This window comes from Dendrobates tinctorius, unplaced genomic scaffold, assembly GCF_039654945.1.
Source record: "Dendrobates tinctorius isolate UK_male_01 unplaced genomic scaffold, ASM3965494v1 ptg000022l, whole genome shotgun sequence".
Classification (NCBI taxonomy): domain Eukaryota; kingdom Metazoa; phylum Chordata; class Amphibia; order Anura; family Dendrobatidae; genus Dendrobates; species Dendrobates tinctorius.
The window spans coordinates 115,364,261-115,377,052 of NW_027361690.1; the positions used below are offsets into that span (position 1 = coordinate 115,364,261).

The window sequence follows — 12,792 nt, forward strand, 5'->3', positions numbered from 1 at the left end:
CACCAGTCTACTGCATGTCTTGTGTCAGCCAAACTACACTTTATCTTTGATCAACATCTTTGCAAAAAACATTTATAGAGCAAAAATTGTGGCCTAGCTTATTACAACCTTGAGCATATGTAAAGCATTAATGGTGATTTTGGACACAAAAAAATAGATTCAAAATACATCGACCAACTATAGTTAGTAGATAAGGAAAATGACGTTTATTAATAAAGTCTTAGTTTATGTGCGAACTTTAGTGTCCACTGTGCATCATTGTGAAGATTCATGAACTGAGTAAAAGAACAGAGCTAGGGAAAGAGTTCTACAATGCTAAGCAAATGAATAACCAAGAAAGCCCACCAAAATAAATGGGTAATTTAACTCAATAGTATATGAACTACAAAAAAAATGGTTAAAAAATAACCCAGAACGAGTATAAACCCTAAAAATAAGTTTTATTTATTTATCTTCACAAAGGAATACATTAAAATATAAAGACAATGCTACTGAAGATCAAAATACAAAATAAAATGAAGAGGGATGCTAAAGTAATATCCAAACAGGACATATATTGTAGTGACTGGTAACAACCTGAAGCTGCTTTACTGACTACTTATATACATTCACCTTTCTCTGTGCCTAGCTAAGCATTAATTCACACAGCTCATGTATAAGAAAAAACAGCAGGAAGAGCACACTTACATGAATAAATAGGAGAAAGCGTCCCCGTCGCCCCAACGCACGTTTCGTCTTTGTAACTTCTTCAGGAGGCGTGTGTATAAGCACGCGTATAAGTTGTTATTACAATCATAAGAATAAATGTTAAAGAAGCTCTCCTCCTCCCATCAGTTTTTATTCTCTTAATATATTGCAGTCATCCATTATATAGCACTGTGTAGATGCAATTGCTCATTTTGCCCTTCTACCCAGCTAATTCTTCTGTTTTCCATTAGATCTACGACATCACATGATTAAAAACTGACTAGCTGAATCCTTCTAAGTTCCATGTAGAAACAGGAAGTCTCTTTTCCTGCATGAGTCATCACTCATAGAATCATAGAATCTCATCACTGCAAAAGTCTCTGGCAGGGAGTGAAGCGGAGCAGCTGGGTCAGGAGCTGAAGAGGAGAATGATTTATGCAGAGAAAAAATACTTCCTGTTTCTACATAGAGAAGAGAAAAGAGAAGAGTTAACAGGGTAGAAAGGCAAAATGAGTAACTGTAAGTACACAGTGCTATATAATATGATATGATGATTGCAATATATTAAGAGAATAAAACTTTTATGACAGTGCTTATTTAAGAAAAAACAAATGCTGAAAAAACATCTAAACATGCTATAAATTATTTCAAAGTATAGTAACAGCCCTTACATGTGTGCCACATGTGCCTTGTGAGAATATTAGGATTTCTGCACATTGTCCATTGTGCCTTCTTTCCATAAAAGTGAAGCTATCATCAGAAAATGACCTATTGTTTAAATTCAGCTTTTGTATTACACATGTATTTTTTCACAATCTATATTAAAAATAAAAAATACAAATCTTGCAATTTACCTATTTGCCATTACAGCTTTTATAGACTATGAAATTCATCATTACAGATGAGAGAACCCAAATGTAAATGTTTGAGGTTGGTGTCGGGCAGTTTGTGTTCGGAGGTAAACACTGAACACAGAATTCTTCCGGAAGTCCGTTGCAATGTTCAGTGTTCAGGGAAGTCAAGGAGAGAGAAAGATTTTCAGCTCGAAAGTTTGGGTCCTCATTGCTTTTAATGGGGTTCGGGATCTGGTTCAGGTTCGGGTAAAGTTCTGAACCTGAACCTAAGTGTGGAATAAAGTTTGGGTAGGGTACCAGAACTCGAACTTCCATGGGTCCGCTCATCCCTATTCATCATATGTGACATTTTGAAGTCACTTTTCTTATTACATCTTGTGGTATTCACTGACATTTTTTTGCCAATTCTACAAAACAGCGTTTATGGTTTCTGAATTTGACGTAAAATAATAAAAATGTTCTTTATGTTTGTCTTTAATTGTTTTTGCATCTTTTTAAAACTAAAAGTCGCAAAACCTTCAAGAAGTTTAAAAAAAATGCGTCAAAGTGAAATCTCTGTCACAAACAGGTGGTATTGCAGGTATATGTGCAAATAAAAAGCAACGTCTGAGAAAAGTCGTATATCTTGAATCTTTCATAAAATATCTGGATAAGCAAAGTAGTCAAGGCAAAATAAAAAAAGACTTAAAAATGAATGACAACTTAAAAAGTAAAATAGTAAAGCCAATGAAAATTAGCAAGCTATTAAAAAATGTGGAGAAACAGCAATGATAAATCAGGGCTTAACTTCCTATTGTTTCAGGAAACAACACATGTACATAGTCACAATGGTGGGATTCTAACCATATACTTTGTATTGAAGTGATTGAGCGTGTACAAAGGTCACTGTGAAAGGCGGAGGAGTACGGCCACGGCCAGGTTTAAAATCAGTTAATGTGAATGGTGGATCCTGTGTTATCAGCTGTTCATAGGTGTTACCTATCATTATAACCCTGTCACTGATAATATAAAGTCTTGCTGTAAACCTTTCCAGAAAGGACAAGAAGTATGAGTCTAAAAAAGTCCAATTGGCCAGTGAGAAAATTGCAAGATTATACTGTTTCTTTCTTTGTTTTTCTCACCAGTTTTTCCCCTTTCCAGCCTCTATCTTTAGTTTTAAGTAATCTTTGAGCTAGTGGAAGGAGATTAGCTGTTATCATTAGAGATGAGCAGACCTGAACTTTAAAGATCGGGGTTGGTGAACTCCGAACACAGACTTTTCTCTGAAGTCCCTTTAAATGTTCGGAGTTTCGCGTGCAGGAAAGAGAGAATTTTCCAGCTCGATACCCATACATTTCAATGAGGTTCAGGTTCTTGTTCAAATTCTGGTAAAGTCCCTAGTTATGATGTTTCCATACACATCACATACAAACATGAGGGATTCCTGTGTTTCTGTGTCTACAGTATGTGGCACATGTTCAGAAGCAGTAGCATGGAGGACATTATAAAACAGAACTGAGCAGTGTAATTGTGAATCCAGCTCTGGAGTGAGATAGAACACTTACTAAAGGGAGCAGCTGCAGCTGTCAGTTGGTGGCGGTGTCTTTATCGCGTCCACTCTTCTTTTCACTCCACTCTTCCCTCCAACCCTCTCTGTAGACTTGAAAATGTAGCTGTAATCTGACATCTCATTAGGGGTCTTATTATAAGACTGGTTTTAGATGTTTTTCAGAGTGAATGGTGCATTTAGGAGACAGAGGGAGGAGAAGTGGCTTATAAGTGGAGAAAGTAGTAGTATACTCTGATAACATAAAGTATGTCACAATGTTTTATATATTTACTTGTACTAAATTGATGTAAAGTTTGCTACAACGACAGTGACCATTTATGCAGTATACTCTGACAACTGTCTGTTTTATAGTATAACAAGACATGCTACATCATGGTGATTGTTAGCACAAATGTGTTGTGATCAGTTTCCACACACTTGGGCCCAGCACTGACGGGGATATTAAATCACGTTTCTTGTTTCGAAAAAAAACAATATCAATGTCTAAACTGTTTATTTCTCGTAATAATATATTGTCAATACATCCAGCTGATTGCAGCCTGCCTTGTGTCTGCTAAATAAAGGAATTAAACTGTATATTTATCGGAAGAGTGTGTTTGGATGTGTGTCCCTCTTCCAGTAACATAATCAGTCATTAGAAGCTCTTAGAGGTTGCCGCACAAGCAGTCTCTGAAGTCGCTTGCCAACTCAAGTCATGTGCTGGTGCTGGACATCCGGATTTATACTCAATTGTGATGGTTTTGGGAGAAGAATCACTGCCGCCCGTATATCACCGTTCAAGGTCTATGCAAGGATAAAAAGGATCTCTGTTGTTTCCGACGACGTCTGACATGTCAGAAGTTTGGATAGGTGAAGTCCATGTCACAAGATTTCTACTGACCTCACAAATAAATCTAGGAGAGATGAGCAAAGCGTCAAACTCAATACATGCCACAAACTCATGGTTTCTTAGTTAGTATGGTTGAAAAAAAATATACGTCCATCAAGCTTAAAGAGACCTGTAAACTGATTTCTTAGCTCAGTATAGGTCATCAATATCAGATCAGTGGAGATCTGACAGCCATCAGTTGTTGGCATCTCCCACTGAGGCCAAATGTACACAATGGGAAGGGCCGAAACCGCACAACTCTGTACACCATGTGTTGGCTGATTTTAGGTACTGAATCTCAGCTTGCTTCAATAGGAAATGAGTTACTGTACCTGAGAATGGCCACTACATAGTGTACGGAACTGTGCTGTTCTGGCTCCATACACTGTGTATATCCGAATGCAACGGGAACGGCAAACAACTGATTGGTGGAGTTGCCAGGTGTCGGACCCACATCAATCTGATATTGATGACCCATCCTTGTGTAATGAATATCAAAGTAGTGGAATTTTTTAAGTATATGCCTCTATTACTCAGGAACACCAGGCTTTATCCATGCATAGTGGTAGTCCCAAAATTTGAAATCCGATCACTGAAAAAAAAACCTCTTCTATACAATATGAATAGCTGAACATCTCACATATTACCATGCATAGAAATCATCTTACAAGTTTTATCCTTCAGATTATTTACCTGGTGATATATCTTATTCCTATAGGTATCAGGTTTCTGTTTTTTGCCTCATCTACGTCCTGCCTTTGCTGGTAATAGGGTGTGCCTACACCTTCATTGGGATGACTCTTTGGGCCAGTGAGATCCCTGGAGACTCATCAGACCGATACCACGAGCAGGTGGTTGCAAAACGTAAGGTAAGTGATATAGACATCTAACCATTGGCTGGTTATTTAAAACAGTACCCCATGTGGGTGTCTTCACACATGTAAGTTAGCTGACTTTTTTTATCTACACAATAAGTGAATACTCCGTTGCCCAAATTTATATAGAAGCTAAAGTCTTGTCCCAACTCTGCCCATTTTATAAACACTCCTACCCCTCACAATAATACCCCCAGCCCAACCTACCCCACAATTTCTGCTTTTGGGGGGTGTTCACAGAAACCACAACCCTTTTAGCCCAGGAGTCCCATTTAATATGGGACAATTTATTTATTTTTTATTTATATTGCACACATTATTATCGCTGTCCCCATTTTTGCTCACAATCTTGGTTCACTATCAGTATGTCATTGGAGTGTGGGAGGAAACCGGAGAACCTGGAGGAAACCCACGGAAACACGGCATATTGTGGCTGGTATAGCAGTACAGTTCTATTCATGGTGGACATGGACAGAAGGGAGCCGCTGTGCAAGAGCATTAGTTCATCATCATAAACCTCTCGGGCCCCTGTGCAGCAGCGGTGCGTCCGACCCTGCCGTGATACCAGATATAGCCCATGTACAAGCATGGCACTGGTTTAGAAAAAGAAAAAGCAAACCATCCCTTTACCATTGCGTATTTTTAACAGATTTATTTTGTTAATCCCAGACAATCCCTTTATCCCCCTGGCCTTTAAATATGGAAAAAAAAATATGTCCAGTAGCATCATTCTCTACAACCTCCCGCTGGACTGTTTAGCTTCTTACATTGGAATGATTTGCAAATTTACCAATTTCCATTTATAGGAACACTTCGAGCAAAACGTATAACCTGTATTATTCCCAGTTATGGGCCCGAGGGAACGGGGCATGACACAGGGATTTAAGGGAAAGAAAACTGATCATCATCTCCGTGCCATGCACTGCCCCTCTGGCCTATGATGTATTACAGTAGAAGCAAAGTGGATATAATTGTAACAAAACTAATCTATCCGCTGCGGACACGGACCTGCGGTGCCCATTTTATTTCTACAACATGTACTATTTTAATGCAAGATATCACCTTTCACAATGCAGAGTGCAATCTATGGCAAATATGCAGCAAAATACACAGCCAAAATTGCAGACAATCAGTAAGCAGAAAATAAGTAGTTGTGGACGCATCCTAAGGGTGGGTTTACACTGGCCGACATGCGTCATTAAGAGACTGACGATTGGCTACATGTTTCCTGATAGGCAGTCGTTTTGGAACCTGTTTAGATAGGCCAAACGTGCTTCCAATGTACACAGAACAATCTGCACTAGATTATTTTCTGCACCTAAGCTGCCATTGTTCTCAGCAGCACATGATCCCTTTATACAGGACAAGGTGCTGCCGAGAACAATCATTTTTAAGGCTGCCGACGAGTGAGCATCCGGCAGCCTGTTTACAATGCACAATTATCAGAATACAAGCATTACTTGGAAGTCTCATTCCCGATAATGGTCTAGATGTGAGTGTTTCCCGTGACATGATAAGGTGCACACGGAAGAGAAATGGCGTACATGGGTGTCATCCACAAAGGAAGCCTCTCCGAAAGCCAATGCCCAAAAAACAGCTACTATTTGCCAGTGCCCATGCTGAAAAATATGAAGACTACTGGGACTCTAGACTCTGGACTGATGAGACCAGGATAAATGATGGCTTCAAAACTGTATGGCGTCCACCTTTATTCTCAAACTCCAAGACATTCTGTAGTATGATAACGCCTTGTTGACCATTGAATCTTATGTCCATTGTGATTGACCTGATCGATATCTGGCTAACTGCTCTCTTCTGCATCCATTAGGTTGTGAAGATGATGATCGTGGTGGTTTGCACATTTGCGACTTGCTGGCTGCCGTATCATATTTACTTTCTGCTGCAGACCCTCAGTTACAGCAATCAGAAGTTATACCAGCAACTTTACCTGGCCATTATGTGGCTTGCAATGAGCTCCACCATGTACAACCCCATCATTTATTGTTGCCTGAATGATAGGTGAGTGTACCACACCTACTGCATGGACTTGAGCCTATCTTATACCAAAGCGTCTCTCTCTGCTTCGTGTAATATGAAAAATACTTTTTAGTTACAAGAGAAAGTTCTAGATTCTTAATGCTTCACTCAATGGCTTCTTAGTATGGCTAAGACCAACCATAAACTTTAGATGGCAGCTGACAGCGTTCAGCCTGCTGCTGTTCCTTGCCACCCTCCACACACATGTACTCTCAGCTTGATTGAGCATGACTCAGAAGAAGAAAGTAAGATAATGCCAGACATCTTTGGAAGCAGGTTGTCTCCCAGGAGAACCAAATACCTAATCGGGAATGCCTAACTTGGCAAGTCCCATTGTATCTGCTGTTGGGAAAGTCGGGACACTCCCATAAGCACTAGAGGATCAGACAGTAATGCCAAAATTGGTGAGTTTATCGACCAATAATCTAATGTTTATGACAGCTTTAGTATTTTAATATTCTATTAAATATATGCCCCAGACGTTTTTACTTGTCTACCTACACTTGTGTGAAAAAATATTTTCCCCCTTCCTGACTTTCTATTATTTTGCATGTTTGTCACAAATGTTTAAAATCACCAAAGAAATTTAAATATTAGACAAAGATAACACAAGTAAACACAAAATGCAGTTTTTAAATGAAGGTCTTTATTATTAAGGGAAAAAGAAATCCAAACCTACAGGGCCCTGTGTGAAAAAGTGATTGCCCCTAAACCTAATAATTGGTTGGGCCACCCTTTGCAGCAACAACTGCAATCTTAATTTTTTCTTAAGCCATTCAGAGATGGACTTGCTAGTGTGTTTTGGATCATTGTATTGCTGCATAACCCAAATGCGCTTCAGCTTGATATCATGAACAGATGGCTGGACATTCTCCTTCAGGATTTTTTCATAGACAGCAATATTCATGGTTCCATTTACCACAGCAAGTCTTCTAGGACCTGAAGCAGCAAAACAGCCCCAGACCATCACACTACCACCACTAAATTTTACTGTTGGTATGATGTTCCTTTCATAAAATGCTGTGTTACTTCTACATCAAATGTAATGAGACATACACCTTCCAAAAAGTTCAACTTTTGTCTCATAAATCCACAGAGTATTCTCCCAAAAGTGGTGGGGATCATCAAGATGTTTTCTGGCAAAACTGAGACAAGCCTTTATGTTCTTATTGCTCAGCAGTGCTTTTCATCTTAGAACTCTGCCATACATGCCATTTTTGCCCAGTCTCTTTCTTTTGGTGGAGTCATGAACACTGACCTTAATTGGGGCAAGTGAAGCCTGCAGTTCTTTGGATGTGGTTGTAGAGTCTTTTGTGACTTCTTGGATGAGTCTTCAATAAGCTCTTAGGGTAATTTTGGTTCGGCCGGTCACTCCTGGGAAGATTCACCACTGTTCCGTGTTTTCGCCATTTGTGGATAATGGCTCTCACTGTGGTTTGCTGAAGTCCCAAAGCTTTAGTAATGATTTTATAACCTTTTCCAGACTGATAGATCTCAATTTCTTTGTTTCTCATTTGTTCCAGAATTTTTTTAGATGGCGGCATGATGTCTAGCTTTTGACAATCTATTGGTCTGCATCACTTTGTCAGGCATGTCCTATCTAAGTAATTTCTTGATTGAGAACAGGTGTGGCAGTAATAAGGTCTGCGTGTGGCTAGAAAATTTGGGCAAGTGATAAACCACAGTTAATTTAGGTTTTAAGGGGGGGTGCAATCACTTTTTCACACAGGACCCTGTAGGTTTGGATTTCTTTTTCCCTTACTAATAAAGACCTTCTTTTAAAAAGCTGCATTTTGTGATTACTTGTCTTGCCTTTGTCTAATATTTAAATTTGTTTCCTGATCTGAATCATTTAAGTGTGACAAACATGTAAAAGAATAGGAAATCAGGAAGGTGGCAAACACGTTTTCACACAACTGTATATATACAGTTCAATTTCTTTGTCATTGACATATATTGAAAAAAAAGTATACTGCTCTTCATACATCTTTTTGGTATGCAGTACATGCTAAACACATTTCGCAACGTCGAAGAAGCACAAAAGGAATAAAGGTGGCCAACAATCTGTCCACCTCTAAAGCAGCATGAGCCCGCTCTAAAGCATTGAGCCTGCTAATGTCGCTCATTATCTAGATAAGCAGCCACTCTGAGACCGTATGGTGACCAGTAGCATAGGCAATAAACCGTAAATTATAGAATTAAAAATCCACCCATTCTTGAGAACAGAGAGGATTTTTAATAAGCGATAACATTCCAAAGTCGCTCATTTTTTTTTAAATACATTTAACAATTTGAAAACTTGATACAACCCCTTTAAGTTCTTTTACGTCATGATCTGCAGTACCAGAAACTCTTCAAAGGCAAGAGTGGCGCTGTTTCTACATAAAGAAAGACTTTTTTTTTCTAATATTATAAAATCCTACACTATTTTAAGGCAAAATAAAGATGATATACGAAATTCAGCTAATGAAAAACATAGACTATAAAGCAAAGTGCAGAAAATGAGTAATTTACTCCAGTCAGTCAATTTATCAGCAATCAGAGCACCTTTCTTTTGTGGGTGCCGGTAGCACTTGTAAGGTAATAGATAAAAATAATAGTATTACACGGGCATTTTATACACCATATAAACAATTTCTTTTTAAGTATAGTGATATAAAAATGTAATTGGTGCTGCAGGGCATCTGCTGCCATAGAGAAAATCCATTTAGATTTGTATCATCCATTACTACAGGCCATGATGATGTGTTTTGTTACAGAAAATCTTATTAAATTATGATTTCTCCAAACTGGTTGTATAAAATTCTTCTAACCAAGAAGAACCCTCAATATGTATATTCCCTTTAAGTATGAAGCATCTTTGTTATACTGTGTGTCGGACATTACTAGAAATAGCCAAGGGGGTAACAGTCACACCTAGACCCTGGTACCCGGCAGGATACAGTGGCACATGGGATGATTGTTATGATTCTAATTAGGAGGGACAGGATAAACCGGCAGCAGTCTAATAACTGGAAACCTGACGACAGGTTCCCTTTAGATCGCCATTCCACCACTTTTTTTATTTCAGTGCTGGAGTGCTACCAATATTGCAGGTTTCTTGCCCCTAGCATTATTCTTACCTGCCGCTGTCTTCTGCTCTTCCTGGTGCCGCTCCAGTCCAGTTCCACCATCTTGTGACTTCAGCTCTTTACTGAGCGAAAGTCAGAGGTAACGGTCACAAGCTGTTAGTGTGAGTTTATGAGAGCATAGTTCTGGCCTTGTTCTGGTTCTCATAGATGTGCAAGCGGTGAAGATGGTGTTCCATTCTCTGACATCTCAAATGGTTAAATGTATTTTATAGTAATGTATATTATCTGAAAGTATATCGCCCTGGGGCTGCAGTATTTCCTAAACAGGGTTAACTGTAATTGTCGGCCACGATTGGGCAGGGAAAAACTGAGAGTTATTGTCAAGGTCAGGAAGTGTCACGTTCAAGGGAGTGTGGCGAAGTGCTAGCAGTGGTCATATGTAGTGGGCTGCAAGGGCCAACATGAGTCTTTTACTCTGGGCAGTGGATTGCCATGGAACCCTTCTGTATATATACATTTTCAAAATGAACCACAAAATGAACATCAGGGCCTTTGGGCACACTAAGCCTGCGGTGCTGCAAGAAAACATGGACTCAGTCTCTCAGAGGTGGAAGGTAATGGAATCCAGGTGCACTTCCTTCGGTGAGAAGAATTCCTAGTGCTAGAGAAGTTAGCAAGAGAGATGCTCTACCCAGACCGATAACAAGGGCTGATGTTATGTCCGATACCTGGGGGAAAGACTGTAACCTGTTGTGCCCTGTCCCACATGCTCCACTGTAATGACAGCAAACTGCTCAGTAAAAGTTTGACTGTTTTAAATTGTTCAGTGTCCCCTGGATTGTGAACTTCTGTATGATGGAAGCCTGGAGCCAGTGGAGTCCTATGGGCCACAAGTCTGTGGATGCACTCCACACATAGCAGCACACCAGGCCTGGGACACGATTTTCCTGTAGAGTGCCAGAGCATGCAGAAGCAGCAGCTCATCCACAGACGCAACACTCAGGCACCTTACATTGAGTTGTCAGTTCCGGCTCATCCAGCAAACGCTGGAGCGATCCGGCAGGTCACAACCTACAGAAGACGACCGAAGCAGCATCTATAACAGAATAAGACGGTGGCTGATAAGTATGTTACTACAGACAGGAAACTTACTTTAGTGACACCACTCCAATGGTGAAATTAAAAAAAAAACACTGGAGAGGTGCTTTAAGCTGAAGACCTACAGTTGTGGCCAAAAGTATTGACACGCCTGCAATTCTGTCAGATAATACTAAGTTTCTTCCTGAAAATGATTGCAAACACAAATTCTTTGTTATTATTATTTTCATTTAATTTGTCTTAAATGAAAAAACACAAAGAATTGTCCTAAAGCCAAATTGGATATAATTACACACCAAACAAAAAGAGGGTGGACAAAAGTATTGGCACTGTTCGAAAAATCATGTGATGCTTCTCTAATTTGTGTAATTAACAGCGCCTGTAACTTACCTGTGGCACCTAACAGGTGTTGGCAATAACTAAATCACACTTGCAGCCAGTTGACATGGATTAAAGTTGACTCAACCTCTGTCCTGTGTCCTTGTGTGTACCACATTGAGCATGGAGAAAAGAAAGAAGACCAAAGAACTGTCTGAGGACTTGCGAAACCAAATTGGGAGGAAGCATGAGCAATCTCAAGGCTACAAGTCCATCTCCAAAGACCTGAATGTTCCTGTGTCTACCGTGCACAGTGTCATCAAGAAGTTTAAAGCCCATGGCACTGTGGCTAACCTCCCTAGATGTGGACGGAAAAGAAAAATTGACAAGAGATTTCAACGCAAGATTGTGCGGATGTTGGATAAAGAACCTCGACTAACATCCAAACAAGTTCAAGCTGCCCTGCAGTCCAAGGGTACAACAGTGACAACCCGTACTATCTGTCAGTGTCTGAATGAAAAGGGACTGTATGGTAGGAGACCCAGGAAGACCCCACTTCTTACCCCGAGACATAAAAAAGCCAGGCTGGAGTTTGCCAAAACTTACCTGAAAAAGCCTAAAACGTTTTGGAAGAATGTTCTCTGGTCAGATGAGACAAAAGTAGAGCTTTTTGGGCAAAGGCATCAACATAGAGTTTACAGGAGAAAAAAAGAGGCATTCAAAGAAAAGAACACTGTCCCTACAGTCAAACATGGTGGAGGTTCCCTGATGTTTTGGGGTTGCTTTGCTGTCTCTGGCACTGGACTGCTTGACCGTGTGCATGGCTTTATGAAGTCTGAAGACTACCAACAAATATTGCAGCATAATGTAGGGCCCAGTGTGAGAAAGCTGGGTCTCCCTCAGAGGTCATGGGTCTTCCAGCAGGACAATGACTCAAAACACACTTCAAAAAGCACTAGAAAATGGTTTGAGAGAAAGCACTGGAGACTTCTAAGGTGGCCAGCAATATGTCCAGACCTGAATCCCATAGAACACCTGTGGAGAGATCTAAAAATGGCAGTTTGGAGAAGGCACCCTTCAAATATCAGGGACCTGGAGCAATTTACCAAAGAAGAATGGTCTAAAATTCCAGCAGAGCACTGTAAGAAACTCATTGATGGTTACCGGAAGCGGTTGGTCGCAGTTATTTTGGCTAAAGGTTGTGCAACCAAGTATTAGGCTGAGGGTGCCAATACTTTTGTCTGGCCCATTTTTGGAGTTTTGTGTGAAATGATCAATGTTTTGCTTTTTGCTTCATTCTCTTTTGTGTTTTTTCATTTAAGACAAATTAAATGAAGATAATACCAAAGAATTTGTGTTTGCAATCATTTTCAGGAAGAAACTGAGCATTATCTGACAGAATTGCAGGGGTGTCAATACTTTTGGCCACAACTGT

General features: G+C 39.9%; 1 protein-coding gene across 2 annotated transcripts in view; it reads left to right on the top strand.

The window, feature by feature from the left end:
* The window catches only part of TACR1 (tachykinin receptor 1), a 365,547-nt gene that overhangs the window by 311,606 nt on the left and 41,149 nt on the right, over positions 1-12,792 (top strand). For both annotated transcript variants that reach the window (XM_073569066.1, XM_073569065.1), the window contains exons 3-4: positions 4,677-4,827; positions 6,662-6,852. In XM_073569066.1, the coding sequence (XP_073425167.1) occupies positions 4,677-4,827; positions 6,662-6,852 (342 nt within the window). The remainder of the gene's footprint in view (positions 1-4,676; positions 4,828-6,661; positions 6,853-12,792) is intronic.